General features: G+C 37.1%; 1 protein-coding gene across 1 annotated transcript in view; it reads right to left on the minus strand.

Moving 5' to 3' along the window:
- LOC148938555 (uncharacterized) overlaps nt 1–19617 on the minus strand; it is a 91810-nt gene that overhangs the window by 37407 nt on the left and 34786 nt on the right. The window contains exon 4 of the mRNA XM_089107707.1: nt 1042–1194. Coding sequence (XP_088963833.1) covers nt 1042–1194 — 153 coding nt within the window. The remainder of the gene's footprint in view (nt 1–1041; nt 1195–19617) is intronic.

Consider the following 19617-nt stretch of genomic DNA (forward strand, 5'->3'; position numbering starts at 1 on the left):
TTGTAGAGCTTATCTTATATGGAACTGAAGAACTTACCACTTACCCCCGCAAAAAAAAGAAAAAAGAAAAAAAAAATCTGGAATTTTCGGCTCGAGCCGCCAGTTTGACACAAAAAAAGTAGGTATATTTTTCTTGTGATGATCGGAAACCAACCGGACCACGGACAATATTGGCTTCAGTTACCCACTGCATAACATCAAGTGATTAGCTAGGTGCTACAGACATTTAACAATTATGTAAATTAAGGTAAGGGGTATCTATTTAGTGGTTCCTCTCTCCATAAGGAAACGCTATAAAACCCTGGAAAATACTTAAAACAGTCTAAAATACTTACTTTTATCATTTCTAAATGCGTTTTACCTCATTCACCTCCCCCCTAATTGACAAGCATATTACACAAATTATATATACTCAATAGATTTTTGGTTCTTATTTAGAATCCAGAAAACACGCGAAAAGTGAATTTTCGTTAATGCTAATAAATAAAACAAAATAGGATAAAAACATAATAATTCAGAAACAAATCTGGGCTATAAATTTGCACATTAGGGGGGGGGGGGAAGCATAGCATATATTATATACGTAACCTAACCTAAGACAACCAAACCTAGGTACCTTTTATTCCCCCAAACCCCAAAAAACAAAAGTTTAATATAGTTCTCGGAGTGAGAAACTCCTTGTTTATACAGCTTCTCATAGAAGTACCGGCTAATGCCTATCTGATTTTCCCAATACAATTTTCACGTGTTTTCTGGATTGTAAATAAGTACTAAATTTTCAATAGCATGACTTTTTTCTTGATATTAATTTAACGACAAACGGTAAAGAATCGGCGGGAAGAGTTTTGAAAACTCATAAAGTTTATATAATCTAAGCTATATATTTGTCCATTAGGGGATGGGGGTTAAATTTTAATGGTACACGTTTAGAAACGATAAAAGTAAGTATTTAAGAATGTTTTAAAGCAGATGCCAGAATTAAGGTAATAAGCTTAAAAGCAGGAACCACTATATATTTACCCGACAAGGTAATAAGCCTACCATCTCGTCAAACAGGATTGAAGGTGTGGAGTCAACAATTTCGCATTCTGGTACTTCTTTCTTAAGGACTTCCAATCTTTGTTGGTTTGCTATTTTGTCCCTAGCCAAGAGCTCGATTGAGTGCTCCAACTCACGTTCTTTTCTTTTTAATAGCTGTAAGAAAAAAAAAAATTATCTCCTTCGAATGTACACCACTGACACATTCCACACACACATCCACATTCACGTGCATACGAGTATCTACGCGTGCAAAAACACTGATGATCCTTGAGGTTGAGTAGTCAGAAAAATGTCCCCAAAACTATAAGACAAATAAATAAGAAAATGTCTTAATCACTCAACTCCGCCAATTTTAAAACATAATTAACTACAATCATCAAACTTTGATGCGTTTTCGATTGACAATCCGGATACTCGCTTTGGATCGTGAAAAGAAAAATCAAATTTTGCTGCATATTTGAATAGCTGAAAAGGTGGAAATATTCCCTTTTTTGTAATTCAGGAAATTTATTTAGAATATTAACATTTATAATTCTTCCAGACCTTCGCTCCTCTCACCAAACGAAAAATGGGTTGTTCAAACCCAACATTGGGTTTATTATAATATCCATTTATGGGTAGAGGCTGCATTTATAAAGAAAAATTCGATATTTGACTGTTTTACGCATGCAGAGGGATAAAGAATTCGATCAAAGCGGAAGGGGGGGGGGTCTTTTCTCGTTGCAATTGAGTATTTCTGAAGCTATGGCTTTGGAAAGCCTACACTTTTTTCCTCAAGGCTGAATCGAGTTGAAACTTTCAGGGACAGTTTTGTTGGAGAAGGAGAGAAGGGCAATGTGACTTCGAATTTTGCGTTGGGGGGAGGGCAAAACGAATTTTTCGTCATCCCAATAGAAAAGTATACTTTACAGTTTTTTCATGCTTGTCACCCAAATTTCCCCACTAGGGGCGGAAAGGCCCTTAAAGGGAATGAGACCTATTCCTGTATGCGCATGCATACATATTATGTAATGACTTTCACAAATCGCAGATATCTACGGGTCGTATTTTCCAAAGGCAAGAGAATCAAAAAGAAAATAGGGACACAAAAAACAACATTAGTGGGACCATGATGTAAGTCATGCATTCATAATTGTAGAACTGGTTTCCAGCACGTGGTGCAAAATGACCATAAAAAATACTGTTGTCAAACCCAGAGCAAGACGACAATTCTTTTTGCCTCATGGGGTGATAGTCTAGGCAGAAAAACAACGCATGTTCAATGCATACCATAGATGGGCTAGACAAAACTAGTTATTCAAATTTTTAACAAACCTTTTCATTATGCATGGTTGAAAGGGTATTCAGGTAATAAAGCGAATTTAAAAAGTTAGCATAATAGCGAAACCTGTACAGAAATAGATAGGAGCACTATAAACTATTATTTAAGGGATCCCTCTCGAGTAGATGCAAGATTTGAGAGATGGCAGTACTTATTTAGGAGATGGGGGTAAAATGAGAAGCATTTGTCTTCTCAACAGTAATAATCCAAAAGCAACAGTCAGGGTTGCCGCCCCCTAGTGAATTATCACTATTTCTAGTGATTTTTATATTATCTAAAACAAAGAAGGTACTTTATTAGTAGTCGGGCAACACGCGAGAAGACCCGCATATAGAATACTGGCGGTAGACCCGTTGTTTTGTTCTTCATTTTGAGATTTTTCTCTCTGTGTTTAATACAATGATTATTTAAGGAATTTTTCTTGAGTAAATGCAAAATTTGAGATATGTCAACAATCATATAGGCGATGGAGGTTAAATGTGAAGCATTTTGTATAATCAGCAGCAACGTCCCCAAAGATGTTGAGACATATTTTACGAACAAAAGATCTCTTATTACCTCGCCCCCTAAGATGGTAGTAAAAAACGACATTTATATTTTAGAAGAAATTTAGTATATGGCCCAGTGAGCTTTTCTTATTCCACCAGGACTTAAATTTGTTTTGCTAATGGTTGTCTTCTTCTTTGCAGCTTGAAGTTACAATGTTGCACGGAAAATTGTGGCAAATATTAGAAAAAAAAAAGTTAGTGCAGACACGTACACAAGAACCTGCTTTTAAATCTAACATTTAGAAGGCGCAGAGTAAATCTAAAGAAAAAAAGCGAATTATATGGAAAATGAAAAAATTATAAAATTTAATGGAAAATTGTAGAATTTCTATATCTTAAGGGGAGAGAAAAGGGCTCGAAGCTCCCACTCCCCGCATGTGTGCCTGATATAGTAACCCCGTTCTTTAGCACCAAGATCTTACTTCTTTTTGCCCAGATTACCGTTCATCATTGTTCTAAGATCTTACAGCCAATTTATGTTAGCAAAAAGTGCAAAGAACGTCATTTTTCTGGCATAAGAAGCAAGATCCTAGCACAATGATGAGCATAAGAACGGCCCTAATGATTCACTAATTTCACCAGTCGATACAGCAAGCACAAAGGCCTTATATCAGTTGACTACACGCTGTTGAACTGACATTAGAAAAGCTGAGAATATCCTCCCCAGCTAGCTCCCTGGAATGTCTTTAAGATCGAACTTAGAGGCTACAATCGAAACAAAGATGGTTTAAGAGTCCCAAGTACCTAATTTTGTATCTAGTACTGTACGATCTTCACGTAGGACAAAAACCATAGGTGAACTTCATGACTTTTTTAGTGCGGGGAATGTGTTTCAGGTTTGGGCAAACGACTTATGTGAAATGCCAAGTTCACATTACTTTAAAGTAGCCCAATTAACTGACTATGTAAGGAATACTTTATGCAATACTATTAAAGTATAAAAATAATGATTTAACTTTCCTCCCCAGCAATGAGAATTAAAATACATATCGCTTCAGAAGAACGGGCAAAAGTTAATGAAAATTCAACACAGTTTCTGTGATACCAAAAGCACCATCAGCGACAGGCATGGTGGCCAGGGATCCTCTTCCAGGAGAGACAATAAACGATTCCTTATGAGACCTAGAACACCGTGGAATTGGGTAAATATTGAGCAGTTCACACAAACATACCACTCGTCTTTTTTATGCTCTCTCTGAATATAATAATCGCTTTACTTATGAATTCAATTTTAACCTAACCTCAAATATATAGCCCATGTTATACATTTCCCAAGCATTTATTGATTCTCGATTTTGTCGCCGTCGATTCAATTTACGGGTAAACCCAATTTCACAATATTCAAGCTAACAGAGGTATAAAAGCCGTATCTAAAATAAGAGAAAAAGGTATATTTGAGGGTCCGTAAAGGGGTTAGAATTTGCGAGCGAAGTGATTATTATATTCGGCAAAAGCATAAAAAAGGCATTAAATGATATATTCACTTTATTCGTAGGTTATTTGTTTGAACTGCTCAATATACCGGGAATTGACCCATGTGTCTTTATATATAATGTTTTAAAGGTAATTACTTGGTAAGAAAAAAAAAAAAAAAAAAAAAAAAAAAAAGAGAGAGAGAGAGAAGAAGAAGATGGTGAAAGCACAAAAATTGGCACACATATGTCGAAAAATTTTCTGAGCGCGTTTTTCCGCGCGGAAAATCGTGTATTTTTGAAATTGAAGGATTTGGACGTTTGAAGGGTGGTTGATTCGGGTCTGCTGATTCTGACGGTATGCCCACTTTTGAAATCAGATCAGTTAGTTCCGAGTTATCGTCATTTTCATCATCGCGGGTCGTATTCTTTTCTGTATACTGAGGTAGTAGATGCGCTTAGGGTATCTTTCATGGCTAAATCGAGTATGCTGAGTCTGAAAATGTGCTTACTTTTCCAACCATCCGTTACTGAGTTATCATCATTACTTTCATCTTCATCGGGTGTAGACTGTCTTTCATATTTCTACATTACAAACTCTGGTTCACCTTAATGTGCAAGTGACGACTGTGGTCTGAATGAATGGACCATTGGCGGGTTTAAAAACGCGACTCGAAATACATCATATCACTAGCAGGTTTAACAAAGCTGCGGTTTGGAAAAAAAATCTGACATAGTTGCCTGTTTGACGGCGAAGCTTGAAGAGCCACTGCCCAGCAATCTCCCAACCGTCGACTCAATTTTTCTAGAAGGGTATGTTCTAGTACACCTCACCGTCCCTAAGCCTGGAATTAGTTTCGGTGAATTCGCTAGCTTGAACTTCGCTACTTACATTAGAAAGCAACAGTCCCAAACCGACGCTCAAACGATTGATCTCGTCTTTGACATATACACTGACGACAGCCTTAAAAACAGAGCGCGTGAACACAGAGGAACTTCGTCTTATGCCGTGAAAATCACAGACCGAAACCCCCTTCCTCGGATGAACTGACATGACTTTTTGAAATCAACTGAGAACAAGAGTCGACTCTTCCATTTTTTAGCAACTATAGTCGTCCAAGAATTGCAGGACATCTATGAGTGGCCACTCTTGGAGACACAATTAGTTCAACGGGCGATATCGCATTTCGCGAAGGCCTCACACTTACCAACCACGAAGAAGGTGGTTGAGTGCTGCTCCATGCCTTCCATCAGGCCCAGTGTGACTATAACTTCATAGCCATCAGAACTAGGGATTCTGATGAGGTTGTGATTGCAAAATCTCTGTTCCAGCAGTTTAGTATTGAAGACCTCTTTTACAAGAGGTTTGTGGGTATGAAGCAAAGACGAAAATACTGTCCTTTCTCAACATTACTTGTCGCCAAGGATCTAAGACTTTTCACAACTTTCTCTGGTTGCATACATTCTCAGGTTATGATACGCCTTCGTCATTTTCTTTTCGTAGTAAGCATGGTGTTTGGAAGACCTGAAATGCTGTAAAATCCATTCCTTCAACTTTTATTACTCTGAGTACATCAGGAGCCCCGCACCTAGATTGTCACTTTACAGACATTCAGCGATTCGTCGTCGTTCTTTACGACAAATCAAGCGGCTTGTCTGAAGTGAACGGTCTGCGGAAGGAGCTGTTCACACAAAAAACAGCCAGAATGGAAAGACTACCCCCAACAGCGGCTGCTCTTGAGCAGCATACCCAACGCGCTTACTTGCAGGCCCAGATATGGGCATCATCGTGTTGTCCGGAACTTTCCCCACTGGATCCAGGCTTATACGGCTGGATGAGCTGGGATCTTTCTGGACAAATCTTCCTGAGGCAGCGACATTTTGCAAAGAACTGCTAAATTATGGCTGTAAAACAAAGTGCAAAAACAGGTGCAAATGTGCAAAAGCTTCCCTTAAATGCACAGATCTCTGTTCGTGCAAAAAATGTGATGATCAGTACAATCAGTAGCGCACATTTTGTAGCTTTAATTGTCAGATGCCAATTTCGACCTGTATTCTGTCCGTGAGAACCTCATTTTATTTTTTAGCAATGTTTATGATGAAACAAGTCAAAATCGGCTATTTCATTCCTATGATCCATGTGATTGTTTAACTATTTATAAATACATGAAGTAGTTTAGTATTCTACATTTTATCATCATAATAGTATGCTTCTCACGTCCGAAGTTCCTTAAGTCAAGCTGTTTGAGTTGAATAAATGATGTTTTTTTACTGAAAGCTCATTGAGGAGATCTGAAACGGTAATTAATTACTTACAGTCAAAAACGGATGACCTCCTTTGGAATGTTATAGGGAGGGTATGAGTTCTTGTTAGAGCATGGCATAGAAACCATGAAACTGGTAAATCCTGAACCAAGAATCTGATTGCAAAACTAACAAAATTTTTGGAATCGAGAGACTCGAATTAGTCAGAAAAGAGATCTTAAACTCGGTCATCGCTCGTTCTCAAAATTCACGTTTTTTTTTTCTTCGCGCGGAAAAACGCAAAGTAGTGCGGAACCACGGAGACAAATTTGAATTTGTGACTTAGTCGATTCTTCACATTTTCCGTAACATGTTCACCAGCTTCTATGTGATTACGACGAAAAATACAGAGTCAAAAAGCGGAAATTACTCAGAAGTGCAGGGAGTGTAGTGATAAAAATGATGATAACTCAGTAATCAGGAGTCGGACGAAAAAAGTTAGCATATTTTTGGGATCAGGAGAGACAAATTAGTCAGAAAAAACCCTCTGATGGAAAAATTTCCCAATCTGAAAGTCAGCTATTTTTTCCCGCGCGGGTAAACGCAAAACGGCATGATAATCGCGTCGGAAAATGTAGTTCTGCCCCCAGACAGATTCTCCATATTTTTTTTTGCATATGTCTGCCAAATTTCATCCTTTTAACATAAAATGAACAAACCTGACGCTTATGTACCTAACTAAAACGCTTGGCGAGAGACAGAGCAAGCATGCGGAAACATTGACATTCCCATTGCGTTGACTTTTTTAGAGATAAGATTTGGGTTGGTTATACACAACAGCTACGATATCTTACGACCTTTTGAGAAGTCGACCAGTGAGTAAAAAAAAAAAAAAAAAAAAAAAAAAAAAAACGCTGAAGCTCAAAGTGAAAAACATGGCAAAATATCAACAATACCATCCATTAACATGTTAGTGGAACCACTGCGTCTGCGTGCTGATGATAGATAACAATATAATGCACAAAAAACTCCTTATCTCTAAGAGCAAAACTAGCTACGCTATACGTTAGATGATGAAACCAAATCCTTACTTCCGGGATTGTTAACTTGCGGTTTGCACCAGGTACGTCACGTACCAAGAAGAATCTTTGGTAGTGTTCTATTAGCTGGAACCCACGCAAGAAGTAAAGTTTGGTTAATGCTAATGAAATAAAACAGAATAGGATGAAAATATAATAGTTTCAGAAACCAATTTCGGATATATATTTACACATTAGGGGGATGGGGGTAAAGCACAGCATCTATTAAATACGTAACCTAACCTATGTACCTTTTCCCCCATAAACCCCAAAAAATAAAGTTTAAATTTTGTACACGCAGTGAGAAACCACTGTTTGCAATCAAATTCTCCGTTGAAACAACCTGTTTTGACTAGTTTCTTTTATCATCTATCTTTCGTGGGTTCAGCTAATAGAACAGTACCGAATCTTTTTTCGACATAAAAGACACTGGCTTGTGTTTTGAATCCAACAAGTTCATAAATTTCTTCAGATGGGAAGTAGGATAGCTTAAACTTCACCGAACGTCATTCTAAAACTTTTCTTCAACCAAGGACATATCTCAGATTCTCCTTCGGGGGAGGGGGCATTTTTGGCACTTGTTAAGAATCCGGTAAGTACGCGAGAAGTTAAGTTTCGTTAATGCTAACGAAATAAAACAAAATAGGATGAAAATATAATAGTTCAGAAACAATTTCGGCTATATATTTGTACATCAGGGGGTGGGGTAAAGCATAGCATATATTAAATACGTAACCTAACCTAGCCAAACCCAGGTACTTTTTATTCCCTCTAAACCCCAAAAACACTAAAGTTTAAAAATAGTTCCCGGAGTGAGATACCCTTTTTTTTATACAGCGTCTCATATAAGTACCGGGTAATGCCTATCTGATTTTCGCAATACAATTTTCGCGCACCTACTGGATTCTTAACAAGTACCGTATTTTTGTTTAAGTAAGAGGGGTTGTCCTGTTTTAAGCCATTTCTGGCGAACAAATTGTTGATCAACAGTCGCGAGAGCAGATTTGTTTATATTGTGGATCAACAATAATTTTCGCGAAAACACAAATTTTTAGATATAAACGGCAACATTTTCAAATCAATTGAACATTTACTATTTTTCACGTAAACTCTACTCCAGTAATTTCCATTGTCTATACACCTTTTCACTGTCCTATCTCACTCTGAGAGTTTCAGTTAAATACAACACAATTTTTTCAGTTCCTTTTGAAGAGGAAAGGGGTGGGTATTTCAAAAGGAACTACCTCCTCATGTCTTATTTTAGGTAAAAGATCAAGCTAATAATAAATATAATATAACGATGTATATGGCAAATTAACTGTTTTTTCTCCTCTAAAATTGAGCCGGGACAGAAGATGCCCCTGCTTGTTCTTTGCAAAACAAGATCTGAAACCATTTTGGATTCTTGCAGAACATTCCATCCCTGCTTTGGCAATAGTCATTTCTTAAGAATAACAACTCTTTGGTGACAATCCCCTTATTTGTCACTACAGTACCAACTATATAACACCACTTCGCTCAATACCACACATAAACAATAGAAAGATTTGTATTTTTGTTGCAAGTTGTTTCTGCAAGTTACATTTTTCCTAATACCATTGAAAGTTGAAAAAATTATTACTCTTATTAGTGTGATGCCTGTTACTCCTAGATTTGTGCATAAGCGTCACGAATTCTGCTGCATGCAACAGTTTCACATACGCTAACTAAAAACTACACTGTAAGCTAAGATATTTAAAGGGACAAAATATGTGATTCAGCGAATAGATACTTTGTCAGTGTAAGTGTCATAGTATCATAGCTATCATCATCGCTCTTAGAAATAATGATCTTCGTCTAGGCTGAAAACGCAGGCATAATTGTAGAAACTCGATAGATAGCTCTTAGCCTGAAAGCCATCTACGGATGGCTCTCCTTTTTGGTTAGGAGATACATTGGGAATTCAGTATATCTCCCGAAAAAACAGTAAGAGTGGAAACCACAGTAGACAGATATATACAGTAGAATCATTCCCTATCTCAACCATTATGCAAAGCCGGACCGAGATACAACTGCTCTGGTGAACGTTAAAACACAAGCGACATTAGTTTTTTTTCTAATCACTAGGTTGCAAAGTTCTCAAGTCTCGGTTTCAATGGCATTTTGAGAAAGTTTCTGTGAAAATACGTGTTCCAGGGTTCTCATTTGATCTGCCATCAGCGGTCCAATGGATGAGGACGTACAAGAATATAGGCGGAGCTTTTATACGCGCCAAGACTGTAGTAGCCAAATATTACTGAGTTGTGATTCTACTGTATATTATTTATATACAGTAGTGGAAACAGAATCTCCAGCACACCAGCACTGGCTCACCAGCACAAGAGTTATCGTGCATTTTTATCCCCAATAGTTACACTATCCCTCGAAACAATAAATCACAAGTAGAAATTACTATTTTTATTTGCACAGCCCTGAGGTCAAATAATATCTAAAATACAGCGTAGGCAAATTCTAATCTTACGATGGTTTTCTCGGCGCTTATCCCTTCTAATATCACGTTTTAAACAAGACGTCAAAATTCTTTAGTGAGATTCAACCTGAAATAACGGAATACAGTGGAACAATACAGACATGTTAAGCCTCGTAATTTCTAACAAGGAGATGTTAACTGGGTGTGATTCTGGACACGATCTATTAAGCCGCGTTTTACGGAAAAACAGGTAAATAAAATGACTGAAACTTCGAGAAAACTACATAGTTTTAAATAGCTGACTCAAATGGAGTTTTGTCCATAAAATCCTAAATAAAAACGCCGCTTTACTTCTGATCATGCACAAAGGTATATAGTACAATGTCCAACGGGTCTATCTTGCAATGTTAACGAACTCCAGCAATGCTAAGTAATAGATAGCGGTATTAAACCCCATGGTCCGTATGGGCGATAGCAGGCTACCCCATAATGCCTGGTGTTTGGGTTCTCCTGGTATTAGAAGGCATGGACAGCAGAAAGCGATGATGGCGGATGCCTAGAGAAAGATGCTAAATTGGTGGGAGTATCTTCGAAAGACCTTTGGCTGCAAGGTCTTCAGAGATCCTCATGAAGAGCCACCACTGGTGCCTAATGCACGAGTGGCGTGGGAGGAACTAAGGAAGTCTAAGTATGCCAGGCATTAGGTATGCCTTGAAGACTGTTTATTGACCAATGCATTTACTGAAGCCATCAATTCATGTTTATTAATTACTATTTATTAAACAATCATAGATTTAAAACTCATTAGTAATCACAATAAAATTTCCAATTATTCTCGAGTTATACTTAATTCTCTTGAATTGGTTTTGTGAAGATCAAATTTTCTAAACTGATTTATTTTTAACAGGCAAAATTCATGAAAATATTTTTAGAGGAAACTGAAGACTGATGAGCACAAGCACAAAACTTGTCCGTTACAAAAAAAAGAAAATTACTCAGTTGGACATCTGTACTGTTTACCTCCTGTCTGTACTTCTCACCAATCAGGATTTATAAACATATATATCTCCACAATTTTCTCCATGCCCAAACCTACTCGGTACACATCTCGCAGTGATGATAGAACCCGTAATTTGATCAGTCTTCTGGTTTTCAAGGTGGTCCGATGAAATCACTGGAGATGGTTAATATTTCAAACGCCTAGGATTTTGATCAAAACCCCTATTTTTCATATCGATGGAGTATACACACGAAGTGCAGCCTCACATTTTAAGCTCATTGACAAAAAAACGGTTATTAGGACTCTCAGAAATTCTTTATAGCCGTCTTCGGAAAGAAAAGGATCAATGAAACTTGCAAGCGGGGCTTCCCCGACAAAAAGATTACCAAAGGCAAGGTGATAAAAAATATATGTTAGGTTTTATAAATTTGTGTTGAAAGCATTATGCTCTGTATAGTAATAGTCAATAGTGTTGATTAATGTACAATAATAGGGTGTTTAAACGAAATAAATGGAATAATAAAGGAAAATAAACAGAATAGCAGTGTATAATACAATAATACATCCTCTACAAGTAACAACTGATTGCAGCACTAAGCGGCCTTATAGTCAAAGAAGCAAGAACTCAATTGAGGATTCTAAGCAGCTTATATGATTAAACTGTTTTTCTCTTTCCTTTTCACTTATTGACTTATTTATCGTAAGGTAAAGTAAGAACTTTAGCGGTAAAACTATTGTAACACCAATAAATTCTGCTTAGTTTGATTTTTATAACGGATTTTTAAGCAACCCAAAGCCGTTATCTTAAACAGACTTAGAGAAATAAATAGGCACGCCAAACAAAGTGACAATCCAGATCAGGGATGTCAAACTCGTGACCAGCGGGCTGCATACTGCCCACAACGAAAACTTTTACGGTCCAACTGTCCCAGGAAATACTGTCTTTCTTGTATGAATCCCATTCACAAATGCACATGGTATGTATCTAACTCATTTTTAAAAAAAAGGATACACCTATTGATGTCAGGCATTGCAAAATTTGATAATAAGGACTTGGGCACTAAGTTAATTCGTTATATCAGTGCAATAAAGGCACGAAGACAGGATTGGAGCTACGTAGACAGCATTAGAAGCAAAGGATTTAGAAGTAGACAGGTTCAGAATAAAGAACCTAACATATCCTGGCCAATCCCTTGCTAAGATCCATGTCTGCAAGTGCAAACAGGTTCAAAAACCGTTTAAGTAAGATTTGGCTATTCTCCTAGGTATGGACCAACGTACAAATTACCTGGAAATGCATAGAAACTGGGAGAGAGAAGAGTTCTGTACCAAAAATTGTTTCTTTTGTAGAGATTTTCTTTTACGGAGGATTAAAACCGGATATCCCCTCCCCTGGATACCACCATGGCAGCCCATACCCTAATAGTTTGGACTTCGATATAATAAAATTAATACTATCCAAGAAAATTCATTTCCCAGAGGAAACGATACACTTTTCGCCAGGATATCAATGTTTTCTCCTTTTGTGTGTCATCTCGAATGCCTTCAACAACGGGCCCGTTCTTTTGCACTAAGATCTTACATCTAAGATCTCACATCTTTCTGCAAAGATTTCCGTTCTTTTAACTAATCTTTGTTCTAAGATTTTACAGCTCACTGATATTAGCAAAAAGTGTGAAAGACGCCATATTTCTGCCATATAGAACAATGACAAGAGAACATTGATGGTATGCTCATCATTGTTCTTAGACCGCTGATCAGAGCAGAATGATGAAAGACGTTTGCAAAAGAACGCTATAAGATGTAAGATATTAGTGCTAAGATTTCATTTTTAAGCGTTCTTTGTCAAAAGATGTAAGATCTTAGCACAAAGATGAGTAATAGAACGGCCCTAACATCAAGTTCAATCTAGAGGATTTCAATACTGATAACAGTTTTATCCCCCATCATACTTTTTACTTCCTTTATTAATACTGCTAAATTTTACACTTTCCGGAAAATATCGAATAGATAGCGTTTCATAGGCAGTGCATAGCGTTGCCTAAGTAAAGAACGATGTTGGCACAATGTATTTTTTTTTTGGTTTCCATATCAGGGCACTTAGCATCGAAGGAGTTGTTGTAGAAACTTCGAAAAGGGCTCATTCGATTGGAAATTGGAGTGTACCCTTTTTAATAGTCAAAAGTGATTGGAAGGCAACTAACACCCCTTCCACGCCCACCATTTCCCCAAACACATCCAATCAAAATTTTGAGACAGCCATTTTGTTCAGCGTAGTTGATTTCTGGATAGAAATTATGTTTTTGAGGAGGACACTCCTCCACAGCCCCCAGGGCAAAGGTCGTCAGTTATGCCCTGGGGGCATATAAGTTTTTTTTTTTATAGAAAGCGGTGTCGTAGAAACTTAAAAAAGACTCATTCGATTGGAAATTCAAACGGCTAGCGCCCTTTTTAATAGTCTAAAGGGATTGGAGGGCAACTAACCCCCCCCCCCCCCTCACGCCCGCCTTTTCTCCAAAGACATCCAATCAAAGTTTTGAGATAACCATTTTGTTGAACGTGGTTGAAAGTTCTGAAAATTAGGTCTTTGGGGATGACAACCCCCCCACAGCCCTCAGGGCAAGGGTTGTAAGTTATGCCCTGAAGAAATATAAGGTTCTTATAGAAAGCGCTGTCGCAGAAACTTCAATAAGGGCTCATTTGATTGGAAATTGAATGGCTAGTGTTGAATGGCCCTTTTTAATAGTCCAAAGTGTTTGGAAGGCAACTAACGCCCCTTCCACGCCCACCATTTATCCAAACACATCCAATCAAAATTATGAGATAGCGATTTTGTTCAAAGTAGTTTAAAGGTATGGAAATTATATATAAAAGGATGACACTCCCCCCACAGCCCTCAGGGTAAGGGTTGTAAGCTATGCCCTGGGGGTATATAAGGTTTTTATTGAAAGCTTTGTCATAGAAACTCAAAAAAGGGCTCATTTGATTGGAAATTCAAAGGGATAGTGCCCTTTTAAGTCAAAAGTGATTTGAGTGCAATAAACACTCTCACGCCAATCTTTTCCCCTAACACATCCAATCAAAATGTTTAGATAGCCATTTTGTTCAACGTAGTTAAAGTTTTAGAATTTAGGTCTTTGAGGATGATAACCCCTCAGAGCCCTCGGGACAAGGGTTGTAAGTTATGCCCTGGGGGCATATAAGGTTTTTATAGATAGTGATGTTGTAAAAACTTCAAAACTTACAACCCTCAGGGTAATGGTTGTAAGCTATGCCCTGGGGGTATATAAGGTTTTTATTGAAAGCTTTGTCATAGAAACTTAAAAAAGGGCTCATTCGATTGGAATTTCAAAGGGCTAGTGCCCTTTTTAAGTCAAAAGTGATTTGAGGGCAATAAACCCCCCTCTCACGCCCACCTTTTCCCCAAACACATCCAATCAAAATTTTTAGATAGCCATTTCGTTCAACGTAGTTAAAGTTATAGAAATTAGGTCTTTGAGGATGATAACCCCTCAGAGCCCTCGGACAAGGGTTGTAAGTTATGCCCTAGGGGCATATAAGGTTTTTATAGATAGTGATGTTGTAAAAACTTCAAAAGGGGCTCATTCGATTGGAAACTAAAAAAGCTCTTGCCCTTTCTAATAGTCGAAAGTGATTGGAAGATAACTAACACCCCTCTCACACCCACCATTTCCCGAAACACATCCAATCAAAATTTTGAGATAGCCATTTTGTTCGACGTAGTTGAAAGTTCTCGAAATTAGGTCTTGGAGGATGACATCCTCCTCACAGCTCTCATGGCAAGGATTGTAATTTATGCCCTGGCATATAAGGTGTTTATAGAAAGCGTTGTCGTAGAAACTCAAAAAGGGCTCATTCGATTGGAAATTGAAAGGGCTAGTGCCCTTTTTAATAGTCGAAAGTGATTGGAAGGCTTGACATTTTTATAGCAAAGATCGATGTGGGTACAATGTATTATTAATTTTTCCCTCCCACGCCCACCCTCCCATTTTCCCATTATGTTTAAAAACTAAATGTTGCCTTAAGATTAAATCAAAATGCACTGTGTTAATACTAGTTTCCAATAAGGCATCTCAGCAGTATCCCAAGAACGTCTGAGGGTATTATGTTCAAAATTTCGGGGCTACTTCTGTTCTTAAAATTTTAGCAAATAAAAATAACGTAAGTGTATCCAAGCTATCAAAGAAAGTGAACAGATTTTTTTGCGAATGGTATCAAGTTTTCTATTTCAGGTCAACTAGAGGAGGTATAAAACTAAATTAAACACTACTATTTGAGTCCAGATTTTTAAAAGGGTGAATTATTGTTAAAAACAGCTGAAAATTTTTCTCCAGCATACAAATAGCACGCCAAACTATATAGTCTTAAAAAACAAAAAGATTTAAAGAATTATTTTCTTTTTCCCTGAAAAGACCCTGTCAATATAAAAAGAACAGAAATTAATCAAAGAACTTTTTCCACGAAATAAGTTTTTCAAAGAAAAGTAAAGAACCTCCATTTAACCAAAAATAAGCAAAAGTAAAATCAAATAAACTACCCAGCGTGAAACTACCACAAATAAGCATCAATAAAAAAATGAAACCCAAAACGGACAGAAATTACAATAAATAACCGATTCAAACTAAAAAAGAGCAGAAATTAACATGAGTAGGGCTCAAAACCCCTATGCCCTCCCAAGGCCAGAACATAATTTGCACTTTACTGAAAAAAATACAAATAAATGTGCATTATCAGTTTAATATACATATACTGATATTTATTAATCAAGATGTTAATATTATTTGATTTATTAAAGTTATAAAAGTAATAACATTTATATTTTTTTCAGTAAAGTGCAAATTATGTTCTGGCCTTGGGAAGGCATAGGGGTTTTGAGCCCTATTCATGTTAATTTCTGCTCGTTGCGCGCGTACTAGTGAGCACCTTTAGTGGTCGTGTCCCATATTCCCGGGAAGAATGGATATCGACTTCCAAATCCTTAACGAATATACATCTGGTGGATGCTTCGTTTTGGACTTGAAATTTGTTCACACGAAATAATTGTGAATTGCATTACTATTGACGAAGGTGAAGAAAAGGGGTATTAACAGGAAGTAATCCGCATAGTGGCGCTAAACAGAATATTATCAACTAGACGAAACTAGAGTATAGTCTATTAAAATTGAAGCAACAGAAGTTGCTTCCCAATTAAAGTTGTAGTTCCCCATAAAACATGCGATTTTACAACAAGTCTGCAGCTCTCACTTGCAGCAAAAGGGCAAGATAATTACACGATTGGAATCATTTAGTTTTCAGATCTATCCATTCACCAAGCCAGGTTTATGACGTTACTCCCGACATTTACTGACAGAGCGATCAAAATTTGCTAAAAAATGATCTAAATGAGTATCCTTCTATTTTCACATATTTTATCAACCTTTTCAACGTGTTTTACCGTTTAAATGCAAAGCCAATTTGAAAAGTAATTCGGTAGATGGACAAAGCTGAATCTCAGCCCTGAAATCACAGCAAAATTGTCATCTTACGTTGAAACATTGAAGCCATAGGACTGCAGAAGAATAAATATCGAAAATTTGTCTAGGGAGTACAAACCTTAAAATTGAAATAGATATTCTAAATATTTTTTTGGTGCCGAGTGAATAAGCAAATGTTTTCCCCAGAATTATTGTCAGAGGTATCTTTTCTTAGTCAAAACAGCGAGAAAAAAGAAAAACAATAACACATTTTTAAGGTTACATCATGTCATAGGGACTGATGTAGACCCCTATAACATCATATTTGGCCTCTATGTCATAGCGTAAACTCTTAGGTTCTTGGCGTTGCTTTCCAATTAAAATGACATGTAGCACTTTGGCCACTGTGTCATAAGGGCAAGTAAACTCTCTGGTCCTCTATAGGGCTTTCCAATTAAAAATAATAAACTGTACAGCTTTTGGATTTGGTTGTACAAGCTGACATCCAGCTTTGAAAGCTTAGAAATCAGGAATTCAAGATGACTTCATGTCGGACATTCAACGCAAACAATGACATATATTTTTTCTTTAGCATTTCTCTACACTTTTGTTTGGACGTCGCTAATAACAAAGATTGAAATGGAGTCAGTGGACGGAATCCAGCAGAAATAAATTTGTGAAACAATCGTAGAACAATAATTTCTCGGAAGAAATAAATAAAGTTGCCAAGACAAAATACATTTCGTCTGGAAATTGAAATTTAAAAAACACAAATGTGTCAAAACACACTATTTGGCAGACGATACTTTCCGCAAAAATGTGCCGGGAAACTGTAAAGCAAGAATAATTGCTGAAATTTCATAAACATACTTCAGATCTATAAGAGAGAATGGGAAAACTCAGGTTTGAACAGCAGCTCAGCGTGGGTACACAATTAAAATGTTTAGAGGGATCATCGACGTTTTGGTTTTTCTTTGGTGAAGGGGGATACTACTTTAAAACCACGCTTGTATAACTATTCTAAGTTTTGGGTCTTTTTCAATAAAAAGAGAGGACATACGATGTCCTTCAGCCCCCCCCCCCCAAATTTTGAGATTCTTACAATTTCAGAGATATAAATTCTTATATTTTCCATACAACTCACCGAGGTTTGTGCTTTATTCCGAGGGAACCGATTCCTTCGCGCAGGGCTGTACTCAGATGTCTTTTCTTTCATTTTTCTCTTTTCCCTTTTTCAAAAAAGCGTGCCTTTATTTAGTTAACATTCGATAAGGTATAAGGGTTTATTATATAAGTAATTTCATTGAAAAATTTCATCAAAATTATCTGAGGTGAAATCAACTATATTCCGAATAATACAATCTGGCTCTTGGTGTACTTAACCCAGTTTATAAATGTTATATCATTCGAAGGCACATCTGCAGACAGGAGACACAGACCTCCTCCCTCTGCCCAAATACTTTGGAGAGTAAAACAAGCTACACTACTCGCCTTGCTCTCGCCAAAAGATTACACAAAAAAAAACAAGTTTTTTCCAACTGAAAGTAAGGAGCAACATTAAGACTTAAAATTAACAGAAATTATTACGTATATGAAGGGGTTGCCCTCTTCTCAACACCTCGCTCTTTACGCTAAAGTGTTTTAGTACTTTTAAAAAAGCTTCTTATTGTTCTAATTAAACGACTCTTGTGTTTCAGGAGTCGTTCTTAAAAAACTTGTTTTTTTTATTTTATTTGTGATCGTTTTTTATAATGCCAGGACATCTGGCCCCACCTCCACGGAGAAATCCCCCTCTCCACGAAAATATCCTCAAGACAATTCAATCCCAGTGAAAATTGACCCCTGACAATTACCCTTAACAACTCCACAAGTAAAATTGAGACGGAAAAGAGAAAGCAAGCCATAAAAAAAGAAATTGTTTAGGAATTCCAACAAATTCCCCGAGTGTATAATTTCCCCTGATAAGTTCACCCCGTGGAAAACCCCCAGCAGAAAATTCGTTCCCCCTACCCCATACGAAAATGTATACATACTTCCCAATAACAAATACTATACGTAAACAATGGGAAAATTTTGAAACTTAAAGACCTTTCCCCTGGGGCTGTGGGGGGGGGGGGTCATGTTATATTAAAAGGCATAGTTATTGGGCCTTTCAATTATAATGAACAAAATGGCTATCTCAAAATTTTTATCGGACGATTTTGGGAAAAAGGGGCGAAGGAGGGGACCTATTTGCCATCCAAATTATTTAGTCACTTAAAAAGGACACTAGAACTTTTAATTTCTGTTCGAGTGACCCCTCTCACGATATTCTAGAACCACTGGGTCGATACGATCGCCCCTGAAAAAAAAAACAACAAAAAAAACAAGCATTCGTGATCTTTCTTCTGGCAAAAAATACAAAATTCCATATTTTTAAAGATAGGAGCTTCAAACCTCTACAGTAGGGTGATACGTTGAATCTGATGATATAATTTTCATTATGATTTCATTCAATTCTATGAGTTTTATAGGGGTCTTTTCCCCATTTTTCAAAAACCAGGCAAATTTTCTCAGACTCGTAGCCTCTAATGGGCAAGCCTAAACTTAACGAAGTTTATGTATTTGAAATCAGCATAATAAGCCGATTCTTTTGTTATATCTACTAGTATCAAAATTACCGTTTTTAGAGATTTTGCTATGAACCTAAAACTCTGCGCGCATAAGACAATAAAAGGGAATCCAGGAATCTCTAACATTTAGCACGACATGGCATAAGAGAAATATATAACAAAAGATAACAAACTCTAAATACTGTAAAAGAGTCTTGAGAAAGAGTATCGTTTTCAAATCTAAACATGAGGGTGGGAGTTTATTTAGAAAACAGCTAATGACTTTTACCGCTTGTCCTCAGTCTTCCCCGTCCAAAAACGCCAAAGTTTCTTCATATTATAATTCCGGAAAATAGTCCAATACAACTTTGACAACTTTTGTTTGTTCCAGGCCTTTTATTATTACCCAACATTCCCAAGTAGAGAAGCATTCTACTTAGTATATATCCCTTTTTCTC

The sequence above is a fragment of the Artemia sp. Qi Xiang Cuo genome, unplaced genomic scaffold, assembly GCF_049724085.1.
Source record: "Artemia sp. Qi Xiang Cuo unplaced genomic scaffold, ASM4972408v1 HiC_scaffold_3138, whole genome shotgun sequence".
Lineage (NCBI taxonomy): Eukaryota > Metazoa > Arthropoda > Branchiopoda > Anostraca > Artemiidae > Artemia > Artemia sp. Qi Xiang Cuo.